Raw genomic sequence first — 18,264 nt, forward strand, 5'->3', positions numbered from 1 at the left:
TAACTTGTGCTTTAAGTTTTCCTAACAGGTATTTGTGCTTTCATTTTTTAAGAGAGTAACATTACAGGGAAAAAAGTCTAATTTAATTTTAAGCTTTCTGCTTAAATTTTACAGTGTTTTTATAAAACCCCCCAAAACAACAAAAAACCTCAAACAAACAAAACCCAAACCAAAAACCCAAACCAGCATTGTAAAGTGAGAAATGTTTTTACATAAGCTTCATCAAGACAGTATTAATTACATCACTAAAACTCATGTTTACAAACATGTTTCACACTGCCTGGGCAAAAAAATCTTTTGTATTGCATGTTGATATTCCAAAATTTACAGCTTTCATGTAAGTGTAGCTTCTTTATTTGAATTAAAATGCCAAAAAACCAAAACAGTGAAACAGTTTTTCATCTCCTTTAGGACTTAACAGAAAACATTGCCCAAATTATTGTTCTAGCAGCATCTTTCATTCAGGATAACATTTTTTAATTTTGGAAAAAGATCATTTAACTGAACTGGGTACAAGAATTCTTAGATTTGAAAAGTATGGGTAAAAAGAATGAAAGCTAAAATATAATAAAGGTTTTCAGTGAGGGTGCCTTAGTGCTAGGGAGAAGCAATGGAGGGTGGTTTCACTATGAATAATAACAGATATTCTAGAAGCTGTGAAGAAAGGAGGCAACTTGAAAGCTTAAAGGATGAGTCTTAGACAAGCATTGAAGTGAAAGCGTGATCTTCAGTTACAGTTTTGGAAGTGTACATTAAATGTAAAATATTAGGAAAAGAAAATTTCTACAAAGACTTTCAGTTTTTTAAAGAACTGAAAAATGGTTCAGGTTGGCGTTTTTGTCTGGTTTTTACTCCTGCTTGTAATTCACGTTTTTTTGGTAATACAAGAGGCCTACTAAAAAGAGTTTGGATGTGGTAACATCATAATAGATGGGAACTTGCATGTGAAGCGGTGCAGCTGATCAACTGAGCCTGAAGGTGTGGAGTGCTTATAGCAGTAATGGCAGTGCTAGTAATGTAGGTGAAAGCTGTGATGGGTTTGTGTTCAGTAAAGATGATGTTAGACCATGCTTTTATGAAAGTTGTACTGCAATAGTTTTCCAGACAGAGAATGCTTAAATTTTTATTCTTTACATGTTCTTCTTAAAGACTTACCTCTTTATACTTTTTCTAACAAAAAACAAATTGAGGAAAAACCCATCAAAGTCCAGCCAGTAATCAGTAGCCTGCTTATTCAGCTGGGTGAATGCTGGAGACAGAACCAGGCAGTCCCTAGATAGATACCAGACTATTGATTGCTTTAAGATAGTTCCTCTTTCTTTTCTTGCTTCAAATAGAATTTACATGCTGATCCTTAAAATCCTTGTCCTAATAAGTTTCTTTCAAAACTGATGCATTTCAGCAAAAACAATCAGTTGCAACAAAACCATAGTTCTTTTACTACTGTATTCTGTGTTAAAATGTTATACAGAGATCACACTTTATCTTTGTGTAAAATCTCATGCAGATTTATGTACTACTCCATTGATTTCAGACTAATATAAGTATATGAGGGTTTACAGTGGATAATTAAATAGTCTGGAAGATGAGTGTGTATCACAGATTTTTAGTATCATAATAGAATTCATGCATTGTTCAAGTAATAGTAGCTATTCAACAGTAGTACATAAAAAAGTTAAAATGGCAGGGACAGAAGATCAGAATAATAAATTACAATGATTCATAATTTCACGTAGAGTGAGATCAGAAGAGTGGAAAACCATGGCATAAGAGAAGCAAATAGGACTTTCGTGACTTTATGCCAAGCTATGAATATAACATACTTGGTTATTTTGTGTTAAGCTTGTGTTTTATCTTTTCTTTTTCAGTCACATAGAGAAAATTACAACATGGCAAGATCCTCGAAAAACTATGAACCAACCGTTGAACCACATGGGCCACCATCATGCAGCTACTTCCACACCAGTACCACAGAGATCTATGGCAATGTCTCAGCCAAATCTTGGTGAGTCATCTCTGCATGTCATCTCTGTGGTGAAAATAAAAAGAGCAAGGAGAGACACCTTTTACTAATTTGTTTCCCAAAGTATTTTTTGCTTAGCTCTGATTCTGCTGTGAGACCTACCAGTATGTTCTCCACTTTCTTTTCTTATTTTTCCCTCTGTGGAATTTGCAGCAAGTGAATTCATACTGTTTGAGGTGAAATTCTAACATGCCTCACATTATATTTTAGAGTCTTCCTGACAATTTTTTAATGTAGTATTAACAATAAAATAAGGTCTTCCTGTGCTTTTTCATTCAGAGGTGGTATAAAGCCTCCACAAACCCACTGCATAATTTTCAAAGCTGACTGTACAGTGTGCTGATAGATAATCTGTGTTTATTCAGATCAGAGGTTGTATCTGGTTTGCTTGCTCGTTTATGATGGTAGGCTTTTGGTTTGGGTTTTTTTGCATAATTAGGTTTTGCACTGGAAACTATCTGCAAAATACTAAAAAGTCTGTTTTGCAGTCTGAACTACCTGAAGACTTTCTATAAACAGTGTGGTTTTGTCACTGTACCTGTTTAGCACTTGGAGCTTTAATTTAGTTTTCATTTGTCTGATTTTGCTAGGTATGAACCCTAGAGAAAATAAAGTGGTGAAAACACTGACAATTTTAAAGAAAACATGAAGAAAAATGGAAGAAAAAATTCTCATGTGTAATCAAGAATTACAAATAATTCCTAATATCTGCTGCTTTAACTGTTCCACCACTCCATAAAATGAGGAACAAATAGGTCAGTTTACAGGCTTGAGATCACAGAACTATCAAATACGTAGTTTTAAAAACACAGGCCTGATTCTTGTCCAGGTTAATTTTTGATACATTTGTCTCATGATTTCATGTTTATTCATTTGCAGTGTGGTTCATCAGGGCTGTCCCTTCACCTACCAAGAAAACTGTGCTAAAATTTGAAAGGTTAGGTTGTAACTGCATTGTTTTATACTACATGGTAAAGCTAACAATTGCTCTGTGCACATTACTTCCGACCGCGGCTGCGTTTAGGTCAATCTGTTCATAGCAGTTCTGAAATGGCCAATAGGACAGTGGGGTTTATTGCTCATACCAACTCCTCATCTTATGTTTACATCTCTTACATTCTCTACAATGATAAAATAAAGGAGGTACCATAAATCAGGACAGTGTACAGCAAGCTTTTTCCCCCAGTTTGTCAGCAGAAGTGAATAAAAACCAAATCCTGTACTGAAATACTTTTATAGTGAATTTTAGAGGAGGGTCTTTCTCAGGATACAGAGGGTTAGAAATAGAAGCATACACCTAATTAAGAGTCTTGAAGGGACTTCAAGTGCCCAACAGGGGCATTTCCAAAGACTTCAAAATCTGTTACATCAAACAGATCTAACTGTATTTCAAACTGTATTTCAGACTGTATTTCATTCAGTAACCTTTGCAGTTATAGATGAAGTTCCACTTTTTGGTAGATATTTATACAGTGCTTGGCATGGTTCAGATCTGTGACTGAATTCCCTAAACATTTGCCCACTAGAAATAGTATGTAAATATTTCCACAGCGTTCATATTTATTTAATTAAGAAAGTATTTTGTCAATATGTTTTGGTGGGGTTTTCCTCATTCTGGTGGCTTTTGAAAAGCATACCGTGACACTTTGGGACAAGCAAATATGTTTGCACAGCTTAGTAGCATTTTGAGCACCATACTATTAAATTCATCATCACAGTCCCTGATATTCCAATCTACCTTTTTGAACACACCAAGGTGACCTATTTTATTAAAAGATATATTTAAAAAGATTTAATTTAGAAACTGTTTTTTATATATGTGCACATATATATACACACAGAAAATTGCAAGAATCTAAACAGAATACGGTAGCCTCTGAATACTTCGTGTGACAGTTTAAAATACATGTGAGTGCATTTTCCAGTACTGAAACAGAATGTCTCTATTTTGAAATTAACTTGGTCAAAAGGCAAGGTCTTTCTGCTCTTCTGTGATGCTAACAGTGTTACTTCTGAACCTGCCTTCTTGGGTCTCAGACACTGAAGTGAGCAGTTTGTTGGTCTAGCAGTCTGACCTCCAAGCCAGAAGCGATTGTGCCAACATCTTAGAGACATCAGGGGGAAATAGAAATTGGATACCCAGTTAAGCCACTCTTCTGGACATAATTTTGTAACTTTTTAGCAAATGAAGTCTGTGCATTTCTCTTTTGCCTTGGAGTTTTTTGGTACTGTAGGAATTAGAAGTAGTTTTTCTTTTGAAGATGTGCCACTTAAAAGGATTCAAGTATTCCAGGTCTGCATACTAGTCTGCACTTCTAATTACTAACACATGTGTTTTCCTTGCTATGCTTCTTCTGAAGAGATGGAAAATACGGTCTGTTCTGTACAGCTTGTTGATTTGCTTTATAAACTCCTTTCAACAGTATTTGCTGGAAGTGTACAAAGGCACTTACAAACATTCTATCAAAAGCACAGAGTGTGACTAAATGATACCAATTCACAGTATGACTGTGCCTGAGACATAGAGAAGCATATAGTGAAAGTTGATTGAAATTACTGGACATACTTTAAAAAATCCTTTGTATTTTTCTACCTTTTTCCTGCTGTGGTTTTATGGTGTCTATTTATGAGATACACATACTGGTTTTCTCATAACCTCAGCACTGTATTTCTTCCATCTTTATAAGTACTTCTTAAATCCTATTTACTTTGGTGCTGAATCTGCACATGTACTCTTTTCCTGCCCATTCTGAAAGAGTCTTTTTCAGCTGTTACAAGTCAATTCTGTTAATGTGGTAGAAACAAAGACTGTATGTGGGAGGAAGGGTGTTTGTACACCCTTATTTTAGACATCTAACCTAGGTCCCTGAATTAGGAGACCAGGCTCCATGGACTTTGTGTGAATGAAAGGAAGGAGAGCAGTTGCAGTGCAGCTAAGCTAATGGTCAAACTACTCTCTGACTTAAATGACTGAATTGTTCTCTGGGAGTGCCAAAGTCCAAGCTTGGGAAGCTATTCTGCTTTAATGGCAATCACTGGTGTAAGAAGATGCTGGAGGGTAGTTTTTGGCTATGTGTAGCAAGACTTAGGGGAAAAAAATCAGAACCTTATAAAAATTTCTTTTGCAACAATTTTTAATTAAATACTGCTTGGTTTGTAGTCTTTATTCCACATTATGCAACACTCAAAACCATTGTTATTTTCATCCTTCTTTCAGACTGTTTTAAAAGATTTCTTTTGTGATTGTGCTCTTCATCCATTTGGTTAGCACAATCTGGTCTTCATTTAGATGTTTTTCAAGTTTAACAGTTTGCAACTTATTTTGACATAAAATAATAAGCCCCTCTCATACTATTTATCTCTTCTGTATAAATTAGCTTGAATTTATACGCAGAAGTTCCTTATACAAAAAGAATAGGCTCTGTGGTACAGTTGTTTGTAGAATTTAGTCCTTAGGACAAATACCAATCGCAGACTGCAAGGCACAGTTATTCTAGGTCCTCTGTGAGTGACTGGGCTGTGTGTTAGGTAGTGTCCAGAGTTTGGTGGTTTGAGAGTTTTGGTCATTCTGCCACTTTGCAAAATGCCTTTGAGTTTATTTGGGTGTGGATAGGGGCTTTCAATTTATTTGTCTAGAAAATGTGGTTTAAATGTGTGTTTGATCTCTCAAAACTCAGTGAAGTCCAACCAGGCTGGACGCCCCTAATACTTCCTAGTGCTTGGCTACCACTGTCATCTTTGACTCTCTTCACAGTGGACAGTCCAGCACCAGCAATAACAGACATACATACCTGGGTTTACCACAATGCGTTTTCCACTTCTGGTACACAACAGAACTTGTGTGACTTGTCAGGCTTTGCATGGAGATGTGATTGATGGGAGAAAAGGCTTTTAAAAGCTGCAATTATGTATGAGCTGGCTGTTCAGGAAGAAGTGATAAGGAGTGAAGCAAAGAGACAAGCAGAAAGATGCTTGTGTAGATCCCTTATGCATTAGAGCTGAGTCATCTTCTCCTGCCCTCTTTGGTTATTCCCTTATAATCTATTATTTTGCATATAAGTTTGACAAGATGATCTTTCAAGGTCCCTTCTAACCTGGGCTGTTTTATGATGATGGTTGGTAACCTGGTTTTGTAACTGATAAATTAGCATCTTCTTGAGTAGTGTCTATTGGCCCAGCTAATCTTGTCTTCAGAAAATATACCCAGATCACTCTTAATTCTGAACACTGACATAATACCTTGTAACTATGTGTTCTCTCAGGTTCTGTCAAGATGAACTTACCAGTATGTATATAATCAGGAAAAACAATCATAAAAATGTTTGGTGTTAAAATTCCTGAGGTTTCCAGTGTTCCATACTCTATCAGCATCTAGAAGACATTGTTTTAATTTATTTACAGGCTGCTGCTTTTTTATCTGCTAGTGGTGTCCTCCAAGGGGGTATTATAAGAAACTGAACTCATTCAGATGTACTGAATTGAGGAACAGCTGCCTTAAGGTAAATAATGTTTTGAGCTTGCAGAGGTAAAGGTGCCTGTCCTGAGGTAAGAAGCTGGATGAGTTTCCACACATGCTTGAGGGTTGGGGAATGGCAGAACTTAAGGCTGTAGACATCACAGAATAATTCAGGTGGGAAGCAGCCCTGAGAGATCTCTAACCGAACCTGTAGCTCAAAGCAGAGTCAGCTGTGAGATCAGACCAGGTGCTCAGGGCTTTATGCAGTCCGGTCTTGAAAAATCTCTGTGCCACCTTAGGGGGTCCTGGTGCAGTTCTCACGCTTTCATCAAGTAGGAGACTGGCACCATAAGGAAAATGAATGATGTATCATCAACATGGGGTGGTGGAGTTTCGGAATGTGGAATATACTCTTAAGAACAGAGAAAAATTTCTGGCAGAGCGAGAAGGATATTAAATATACTTTTGGTTGCACTTTCACCTGATCAGATCATGTGTAAATGCAGAGTATAAGAAAAATAAATCATGGCACATCTGTGGTAGAAGCTGGTAATATTTATTTCTATAAAGCAATTCAGGCATAAAACAGTGGAAAGCCCAATATTAATTTGTTTAGTGTATGCATGGATCCTGAGAGTTCAACCATATTAACGTACTGTGTCAAATCCCAGATGAAGAACTATTTGATTTTTATTTGTTTTTCTCTACTGAAGAAGAGAAAGATATTCTTAACCTTAGAAACCTACTTCATCAAGGTCTACCAGCAGGCATGACCCAAGTGGTACAAACAGGAATAAATACGCTGGTTCTCTAAGGTGAAAGACATATATTACACAATAGAATTTAACTTGAAGAGCCTTTTACTCTGGCAACTGTTACAGAAATTTGTCTGTGAATTCAAAAAGTTTAGCTTTCTACTGCATTGCTAACGGTATTTAATTGGGTCTGGATACAACTGGGAGTTATGACACTTTGCGTCTGCTTTCATTTTTCTTAATCAGCCAGGAAATCCAACCAATAAAACAATGCAATAATCCTGTCTAAGAGCAATAAACACATGAACCAAAGTTTCCATATCCTGCCATGATAAAAGAGGAGTAGCTACCATTGTTTGAGGATGATAAAATGCAGTTTTGGTTACTGTGTCAAACTGAGGCTCTGGAGATAACACAGAAACTCCCACAGCGTTTAAAAACAGTCGGTATGTATTTTAGTGATAACTAACATACATGAAATGGTCTAGATTTTGCAAGGCTTAGTTTGCATTGCCTGGAAATTTGGCTACATACATGTCACAGTGAGAGGAACGTGTTTTTCCCACAGTGTAGCCCATGACCTCACACCACCTGCACAGTGGAAAGGCTTCCTATTCCAGGTCATTTTTAATTACTGGACATCCTGGAAGAAGTGGACACAGTTCTTTTGTGGTTAGTGTGAATAATTTTGGTGCTTGCTTCTGGTTAGTGAAATAATACGTAGAGGAGAGCTGAAAGCATTGTGGAGTACTTGCATGTTCTGTGGGAATGAGAGTTATGACACAGCTCTGGAAAAGAACGTGGGTGGGATGGGGTCATTTTTTGTCATTTGCAATTAAAACCTCTAAGAAGTAATTTATCAGGCAGATTTTAGATGGAGGGGTTTTTTTGGTTTTGTTTTTTGGTTTTTTTTTTTTTTATGTTTTAAAGACAGTAGCTAATAGTCCCAGTAACTAACAGGAATTGACTCCAGTATCTGGTAAATTATATACAGATATCTCAAAGGACAACAGAAACTGTCTGCCTAGTAAATCTGAAATGTTAAAGGTTTATGTGCTCAGAAGAGGTGTTGGTATTGTTTCAAAGTCTGGTAATTTTTAATTTTAACACAAAAGAAGTTCCTGTTTGTCTAAGCGTTTCCCTTCAAGGTTAGTAATCCAAACATGCGCCAGTGCAAGAATGGAGTGTCATTTTCCATAGTTTCAAAGTGAATGAAATGCAAAAGCTTAAGATTGCCTGAAACAAAAATAAAAATAATTTAATAAATATTTAAAATAATAATCATAATCTGTAATTGGTCACTAGCTTTAAAGCTGTCTCACCAAACAGCCCTCACTTATTTGTTGTTACTGATTTACAGTGCTTACAAAGTAAATCTCTAATCTTTTAAATAACTTCCTGCTAAACTGTAGCTTTGATGCTGCACCTGCAGGTTGGTCATTTGGGTTTTTTTTTAAGCTTGAGTCATTGAAGACAGGAAAGATTAGTTAAAAGTGAACATCACAGAACTTAACAGTTGAAACTGTTGAGAAATTTCTGTATAGCTATTTTCAGCCCAGAAATCTGAATAAAGGAGTCTCTGTGCACTGGGATAGTACAACTTTTTGGTTTAATACTTTACAGATTTTTGGAACAAAATGCGCCAGAACTGAAAAGCAGCATTTTTTGCTGACCTTGTTGGAAGGCTAATGCTGTTTCTGGGAAATAAATGAAACAAGCAGTTCTTTGTTGGCAGAAGCGAAGAGAGAAAAGGAGGGGAACCTAGACTTTTTTCTTCACAATGTCGTGACTAAGTCAAAATTGTAACATGGCTGGGTTTGTTCTTTTTTTTTTGTTTTTTAAGAAAAAACAACTCTATAGACATTTGTTTTTCATCAGACTGTGTTGCGTGACACCTGATGCTGGCCAGTTCATGTATGCTGGCCAGTTCATATGAATTAGGCTCTGGACTGCCTATAAACAGAGTAGAGAAAAAGATCCACAGTTGCATCCAGAAACTTCTGACACTAAAATAATAAAAGTTGGTACAATCAGTTCGAAACATTAGAAACAATTTACACTTGCCTGTTTTGACTTCTGCAACTTGCAGTCTCTTGCCTGCAGAACAATCCTTGCTTAGTATATATCTAGGAAAGTCATCAACAGAAAGGTCTCCTGCAATGTCAGAAAACCTAATTCACTAGAATATCATTATTAATTCAAAAGCAAACAAAAGCAATTTTTTTTCCCCCATCTAACTGGCAATAGAAGATTACATAGGTCTGATTTGAGATGTGAACTAAATAGTTGTAATTCCATGGACTGCAGTGAAAGTGTAACCACACAATCCATGTTTGGAACCTGGCTCCATGTTTTTACTTGCCTTCATTCAAGCTGGAAAATTGTGTAATGTCTGTTTATTGAAGAGACTTACTTTGTTTTGCAAAATAAATTTATTTTTCCTCAAGAGAATTGAATTCAAGTCCAGCCCGAGTCTGTCTGCTGTAATGGTGAATATTTTTCACCTGCTGTATTATATCCGATTTCCTTTGCAGAACCTTAGAAATGTTACACGGGAGTGCCAAACCCTGCCTACTGAATTTAAGCTTTCTGAAGACCAGCTGATTATCCTTAGTTACCTTTTGACCTCTCAAAAACAGTCCAGAGGTCCTAAGACTCCTCAGATCACAGGCCTAAAGGCTGTGATCTGTTGAAGCATCACTGATTCATTAGATAAGTGTCATTGTACTGAAATCAATATTCATACTGGGTAGTGTAGTTGGGGCATGAACTGTAGGTTTTACTTTTTTAACCCAAACTCCATTATGTTCTGCATAGCATTCAAATAAAAATTGAGAATTCAAATATAAATAATAGCAGACGTTAATAAAATTGCATAAATAGCATGATAAATGTGCCATATGATTATATCATAAGGAATAGAGATTTGTAGAATGTCACTGTATTGTTAAGTTGCTCACTGGAGTTGACCCAGGACTTTCCTTTGACTTCACTGGGCTCATTCAAACCTTACGAAGAGTTATTAGCAATATTCAAAACCAGTGTTCCTGAACTGCTCAGACAGGAGTCCAGCTCTGGTTCAGTTGACTAGTTCCAGGAAAAGCAGTTAGGTAGAACACTTTTCGCAAACTAAGCTTCTGGATATACCAGAGGGCTAATTTTTCCATTGTTGGGATTCTTTTCATTCCAACTACTGTATTTAAAGATTCACTATTATATGAAATCTAGACAATATCAGAGCCTTCAAACATGCTTAAAGGTATTCCACGTAGTATATTTTTCTGTTTTCCACATGCATATCATTATCCTTAAGATAATCCTCTGTCCTTAAGAAAAGCAGCTTACTGTTTGGGGGGTTTTTTGTTTTCTTATTGTTTGAAGAACTCAGTGGAAAATGAAAAAGCACTGAGAAGACTTGGTCCTGCAATAACTATATTGTCATACTCTTCTACTCTTATTTTGAGGAGACTGGAATTCTGTATGGATGCTCATTTGTGTCCAAGTAGATAGTGTTTCAGGATAAAACCCACCTAGAGTTTTGTGCCTGGAAAACATGGAGGGGGAGGAGGGTAGAGAAAAAAAAAGGAAAATAATTTTAAGTGGCACAATTATACGGGAGACAAATGTGACCACAGGTTTTAATGGTGTTAATTCTGTAAAGAAAATGTCTAGAAAGATGCAGGTAATTGCCTGTAAAAGCACACTTTGTAACCAATCAATATACGAACTAGAGGTTGATAATAGCAAGAATCAGATACTCTACTGAGACTTACTTCTGGAATTGCCCTGTCTAGGATATTTTAATGTGTTTTAACTTGTACAGATTTGTACAGTGTCATTTTTGTGTGCATATGTTAAGTAATGATTTTCAAGTATAAACAAAGATTTAGTTTATTTATGGTTTAGTTATGTCTGCATCTCTTCCACGAGTCCAGAAGGGTTTATTAGTGTGGGATTTGCACCACCTACAGGTAATAAAGCTGCCTCTAACTGGGACTGGGTGTAGCACAGGACTGATCCATGCCTGTTCGATGCAGCTAAGACTGATTAGCCTAAGTAATAAAACTAATCTGCACTCTGAACAAACCATATAGTTAATACTTTGAAAACTCACTGTATTTCACTGCTGGCTTACCTGGAGGATATCAGTGCTGGATGCTATTCTTAGCACCATGAACAGGAAGATCTTTTGTCTTGGGTAAATCGGGAGCCTATCCAGTGTTTTTGAATTGCTTAATATCAGAAGTTCTGGCCTTGCTTGTGCAATTACAGACTTTTTTACTGAAAATGACTGGTTCCAACAGTCAGTACACTTACACAACACTATGAGATACCCAAGGGTATCTCTGACACCAGAAATTTTAAAGTGGCTCTGTTCATCAGTCTTTTGATTTGGGAATTGATCAGTCTTTTGATCAGGGAATTTTCACTACTATCTTCCTGTGCTTACCTCAACTACGTTTTCAATCAGCCTGTCTCTTGTTAATTCACAGCTCTTTCAGCTGAAGCTCATATATTTGCTCAGCCACTACTGGCTCTTACTGTTTTGTTCATTAGGTTCATCAGAAGGAGCGTGACCAGCAGGTCGAAGGAGGTGATCCTGCCCCTCTGTTCTGTGCTTGTGAGACCTCACCTGGAGTATTGTGTGCAGTTCTGGTGTCCTCAACATAAAAAGGACATGGAACTGTTGGAACAAGTCCAGAGAAGGGCCACGAGGATGTTCAGGGGACTGGAGCACCTCCCATGTGAAGATAGGCTGAGAAAGTTGGGGCTGTTCAGCCTGAAGAAGAGAAGGCTGTGTGGAGACCTCATAGCAGCCTTCCAGTATCTGAAGGGGGGCTATAGGGATGCTGGGGATGGACTATTCTTTAGGGACTGTAATGACAGGACAAGGGGTAATGGGTTAAAACTTAAACAGGGGAAGTTTAGATTGGATATAAGGAAGAAATTCTTTCCTGTTAGGGTGGTGAGGCACTGGAATAGGTTGTCCAGGGAGGTTGTGAATGCTCCATCCCTGGTTGGTGTTCAGGGCCAGGGTGGACAAAGCCTTGGCTGGCATGGTTTAGTGTGAGGTGTCCCTACCCATGGCAAGGGGGTTGGAACTAGATGATCTTAAGGTCCTTTCCAACCCTAACTATTCTATGATTTTCCTGGATGTTTCAGTTAAATTTTTCCCTGTTACTTGGAAGACATTTTGCTGTCAGTTACATTGTTTTTCTGAGAGCCACAGTCATGCTTCCTATGAATGTTTCCTGTCTTGAGTCAGGGATTATTCATGTGTGTAAGATTAACTCATAAATTATTGTCTTTGTAGTATATTTGCTACATCTGTATTACTTTTGGTAAATCTCACTTTCCCAGTGAGATAATAAAATCATTCCACCATTTTCTCATGTTTATCTTCTGTGATCAGTTCTGTATACAAAGGGAGATCTTTATATTGTTGATACCGTGTTTGCAGAGTATTGTCTTGTCTAGCACAGCCCTGAACCCCTGGAGAAGGTGTTGCTTAGTGTGGTGCCTCAGTCTCAGGCAAGAAAGCATGTGTGCATGTTCACACACACACTCAAGCTCAAGAATTTCTGTCAGTGTGAAGTCAATGAATCAGCTTGTTTCCTGCACAGTGAGGAGGGTGACAGGGAACTGAGCAAACAGGGAAATGCAATACCTATGAGTGATTTATCTGTGCCCGTGGGTGTTAGCTAGTGCACAAACTGCATGGAGTTACTCAGTCCAAATCACTGAATGGCACTGTGCTGAGGAAAGTAGCAGTGACTGTTAGTGGCACTCTCCAAATACCAGAACATGTGCACTGCTAGTACAGAAAAGTCCTAAAACTTAACACATGAACTGAAGGTTTGCTCATAATAATTTCAGTACCTTTCAGTGGAACCAATGCAGAAGAGTACTTGCAAATCTGCAGTGATTTAATTACTCTTCAGCTACTTCCCAGAGTCAGCTGTTTCATTACTGTACATGTAACATTTTGACCCACAGGATATACTTTTAGAGCAGCTGAATATAGCAGTTGTTGTGGGAAGTGCTGCAAAATGTCCCAGGTTTTGGTTTCATTTTGTTTTCTATAATAGATACATAGATATATAGATATATATATAAAAAAAGCCAAACAGTCTCATGTTTTATACTATTTTTATTTCCTAACTGTTTTGAGTTAGGTTAGATTAACTTAATGTCCATTATATGTATGCATGCACATGCCCAAAAACTAAACTTGACTTCACAATAGTAGACCACATATGTCCTAAATTTCCTTATGGGGCATGTTGTGATTGCACTTCAGAATATCAAATGGAATGATGCTGTTACGCAGTTGGTAGGATCAAAACCTGGGCCTCAGCATCTGTGTTTTTATAAACTAGTTTTGAATGATATTAAAAAAGGAAAATTTATCACCCTATGGATTTAATGCTCTGGTTTAAGATAGACTTTATCATAAACATGCCCTATCCAGGTACCTTGATAAAACTATCTGTACTTGTTTGAAAGCACAGACACATGACTACTTACACTTAATATTTCCGAGTCTGTCCAGTTTGGGCTGCTATGAAAGTAGGTGTCTGGTATTCAAACTGAACGGAGAGTTACCTGAATTCCATTGTTTCTTGAAGCATTGTATGCTGGAGAAAATTGTGGTGTCAGTATGTTCAAATGATCTTAAGTAAGTTTGTCTCTGTGAGGTTCTTTAAAAGCCATTCCAATTAATGGTAATTTTGAACAAATCAGTTTTTCTGTGGACCTTTGTTCAGAGATTTAGACCTACAAACCTCTGAGGAGAAAGGCAGTCACTGAAAGAGGAGCTGAGCCAAATAATGCAGGTGGTAAAATTGGATAAGGATGGCTTTTGGTTATTCTATTGCCTTCTGTGCATCTGCTGTACTGAAACTTGTAAAACTTTTCTACAGCTATAGCTTTACCAAATCCATATGATGCAAATAACATTTTTGGCAGTAGAATGGTTTTTGTTGTTGTTGTTTCTTAGAAGACATGCTTATAAGGCATATTTGAATTGTCGGAGATGTAGAGTGATATAATTTCTATACTAATGTCAAAGTGTGGGAATGTTTACTCATTGTACAGAGCTTCCTGTAGGTTCTTGATGCTATGTAACAATGGATCGGATTGCTTGAAAGAAAAATAATTAACTGCAAGATACGGAGTTCATTGGACCAAAATATTCTGTCTGTCCCGTAAGAAGAAATTACTTAGAAGGTTATTAGAGGCCATAGCCCAGGGAGAAGTATTTCTCAGTGTTTTCATGTTGTCTTTATCTTCTTGCATGTATAATTTCAGCCGTTGATACATGTGTACAGATCAGCTGATGAAGAAGAATGGCATTTTTGAGAGTCTGAGAGAGATGGGGTTGTTCAGCCTGCAGAAGAGTAGGCTCCAGATCTTAGGGCAGCTTCCAGTACCTAGGGGGGGCCTACAAGAAAGCTAGAGAGGGACTTTCACAGGGGCGTGCAGGAATAGGACAAGGGGGGACAGTTTTAAACTGGAAGAGGGTAGATTTAGATTAGCCATTAGGAAGAAGTTCTTCACTATGAGGGTGGTGAGGCACTGGCACAGCTTGTCCAGAGAAGCTGTGGCTGCCCCATCCCTGGAAGTGTTCAAGGCCAGGTTGGATGGGGCTTTGAGCAGCCTGCTCTAGTGGAAAGTGTCCCTTCCCAGTGGCAGGGGGGTGGAACTGGATGATCTTTGAGGTCCCTTTCAACACAAACCATTCCATGATTCTATGAGTTTTATATAGCAAAGGCAACAAATAACCATGACAAGCAGTACTAGAACTCATGCCCTAGCCCTGAGTGTATCCTAGACACACTGTGCAGGTTACTGATCTTTACTTAACTTTGCCCAGTTCTATCATTTGTACTTGCTGCTTAGATGAAAGCCATTTTCTTGTGGAGAATTTACTATATTATGATAATTCTTCAGCCAGCCTGGATTCTTAGCATGGTGGCTCTATTCACTCAACTATTAACATGCCAGAAATCTAAGTGCATACTTATGCATATGAAAAGAGTTAAAAGTCGCACCTAAGTGCTTATGGTTTTGGCAATTTTAAAACCAGAATTACACTGCTAGAATTTATATAATTGTACTTAAATATTTCTTACTTAATGTGATTAAGGCTAGATTCACTGAATCTTAAAATGTGGTCCATATATTGTTTTCCCATTATGAAAGAGGTTTCATTTCTGCCCCTACCTCTCATTCCTACTTTTCCCCTCTCAGCACTGCAGCATGCTAACCTTTCTGGGATTGTACCACTGAAACATCACTGGTCAGTGCTGGCTTTGGTCTGGCTTTCCTGCAGCCAGATTATTTTTCCCCTGGACTCCTACATTGGATGCATATAAGCAGTTTCATGGCTACCCAGTTACTTTTGCTGGGAACTGATCTAGCCAGAAAATACCTTTTTTTAATCCCCAGACAATTTTTAGTTTGCTGTGTTGCCACAAAAATGCTTTTGCCAGCTCAGTGAAGGGATAGCATGTGGGCAGGAACCAGCAGCTGGGTGTGGAAGGAGGTGATAAATGGGAACATGTGAAAGCATGATGTCATTTGTGTAGATACAGCTATTTGTGGACCACACATAAGCTGAACCTGTGAAAAGCTTATATTACTGCAGGACTGCTTTTAAACTGGAATTATTTTTTGAGCTAGATTTGCCTCAAAGCTAAAATAATACGCAGCTGTACTCTCAAATGGTTCCACAGTCTTTACATGCTGGGCCTGTGTGATACTGGAGCATCCAGAAGGAAAAAGCTAATTTAGATCTGATGTGAGCACATGTAAATATTTCTGTCAAACACAGCAGGGCAAAGTTTTTATGCTGGCCTGATGCCAGAGAAACTGTGTTACTCCAGATGCAAAGACAAGACAGTACCTGATTTGGCAGAAAGCTGGCTAGCACAGAATCATAGAATCAGCCAGGTTAGAAAAGACCTTTAAGATCATCGAGTGCAACTGTTCCCCCAGCACTACCAAGACCACTACTAAACTATGTCACTGAGAGCCTCATTTACACAGTTTGTGAACACTTCCAGGGACGGTGATGCCACTGCTGCCTTGGGCAGCCTGTTCTAAGGCCTGATCACCCTCTGGGGGAAGGAATTGTTCCTAATATCCAGTCTAAACCTTTCCTGGCACTGCTTGAGGCTGTTTGCTCTTGTCCTATCCCTTGTTCCTTGGAACAGGAGACCAGCCATATTATAGGTACATATCTGTAGGGGAATTTTCAATTAAAAAAGCTTGCATGTCATTTACTACGTATCATTAGGTAAGTATTTGAACGTACCAGGATGAATATAAATACTTGCTGTATTAAAAGCTTTCATGTTTTATACACATATGAAATATGAAAAATCATTTACTAATCATTTACTAGTACCAGATCTTGCCAGATGAAGTAGTCATCTCAGTCATTTGAAATACAGTAATTCTAATGACTCTATACTGTAAAGGAGTAGTATATGTCCTAGGCCCTTTGTTAAAGTACAGTTCTACTTAACCAGCCATGATTTACTTTTTCTCCCACAGTCATGAATCACCAGCACCAAATAACATCCAGCACAGCCATGTCACAGCAGAGTCGTCCTCCCCAGACTCCACAGCCAGGGCTTTTGAACATGCCTAGTGCACTGACCACACAGCAACAGCAGCAGCAGAAGTTGAGGCTCCAGCGAATCCAGATGGAGAGGGAGCGAATTAGGATGCGTCAGGAGGAGTTACTGCGACAGGTAATGCCAAAGATACTCTTATTTTGTTCAAGAGCCTTTAGTTCAATGCATCCAAATTTTTACCAGATACAATTAGTAGCTCTGTAACTTTGTCAAGATTAACCACTGTTTTAGGTAAGGGTAACAAAAAAGCTAATATAAATAGAACATTTCTTTTTTTTTGTTTAAAATAACATTGAACAGAACAAAAAATGGTCATCTGTCAGGAGTTAAAGATTGGTGTCTTTCCTTTCACCTATAAAAGTAGTGTAAGGACCAAATTCTGGTCTGCATCTGTTTATAAATCTAAAGCAACTATCACAGATTAATTTGCAGTTTAACTTGGTTTGCATAGGAGACCATGCTCATGCTTCACTGAAGATGAAGTCAGAACATCTAAAGTTGTTCCTGAGTCTCATCCCACCTCTGTAACTTACACCCATTGTTTTAGGATTAAAATAAAACTTCATTCACATCTTACATGGACACCTCTGACTTGAAGATTTGCCAGGGATGATTCTTTGTGGATGTATTGTTTATTGTTCTAAAGTTTCAGATCTATATTAGGACTTTTATTATGCAAAACAGGTATGTAACTTCCCTTACACTGCCTTACAGAATTAAAAAGTTTTAGCAATTACATTTCTTCTGTTACAGACAACTCTACTAGTGATGTTGTGTTTTGCATGGCATATTTATCAGCTTCCTTAGAGGAAAAAAAAAAAAAATAACCTATTTCTCTCAGGAACAGTGTGAACAAAGTACATTTTTATCAAGAACAGCACCATTATTGGTGGCCTTGTAAATGCTACAGTTCTAAGTACCTTTAAAAATGGTAATATTCACGGAATTACAGACTGGTTGAGGTTGGAAGGGTCCTCTGAAGGTCATCCGGTACAAGCTCAAGCAGGTTCACCCAGAGCTGGTTGCCCAGGACCATGTCTAGATGGCTTCCATGGGGTCACTTCCAAGGACAGTGACCCCACACCTTGCCGGGCAGCCTGTGCAAGTGCTTGGTCATCCTCACAGTGACAAAGTGTTTCCTAATGTTCAGAGGGAACCTCCTGTGTGTCTGTTTGACCTCTGGTCCTGTCACTGGGCACCACCACGAAGAGTCCCTCCCCTTCCTCTTTGCACCCTCTCTTTGGGTATTTATATACATGGAAGAAATTCTGCTAAGCCTTCTCTCCCCCAGGCTGAAGTCGCAACTCTCTCAGCCTTTCCTTGTAGGAAAAGCAGCATGCCCACATTTTCAGTAACCTCCCTATTGTCACCTAGGTAGTTACAGAA

The 18,264-nt window shown here is 38.1% G+C and overlaps 1 protein-coding gene across 1 annotated transcript in view; it reads left to right on the forward strand.

Moving 5' to 3' along the window:
* Positions 1 to 18,264, forward strand: part of WWTR1 (WW domain containing transcription regulator 1) — a 64,935-nt gene that overhangs the window by 35,874 nt on the left and 10,797 nt on the right. Inside the window, exons 2-3 of the mRNA XM_057421866.1 lie at positions 1,869 to 2,005; positions 16,796 to 16,995. Coding sequence (XP_057277849.1) covers positions 1,869 to 2,005; positions 16,796 to 16,995 — 337 coding nt within the window. The remainder of the gene's footprint in view (positions 1 to 1,868; positions 2,006 to 16,795; positions 16,996 to 18,264) is intronic.

Source organism: Pezoporus wallicus, unplaced genomic scaffold (genome assembly GCF_028554395.1).
Source record: "Pezoporus wallicus isolate ANWC-B61680 ecotype Strahan unplaced genomic scaffold, APGP_CSIRO_Pwel_v1 scaffold_7402, whole genome shotgun sequence".
NCBI lineage: Eukaryota > Metazoa > Chordata > Aves > Psittaciformes > Psittacidae > Pezoporus > Pezoporus wallicus.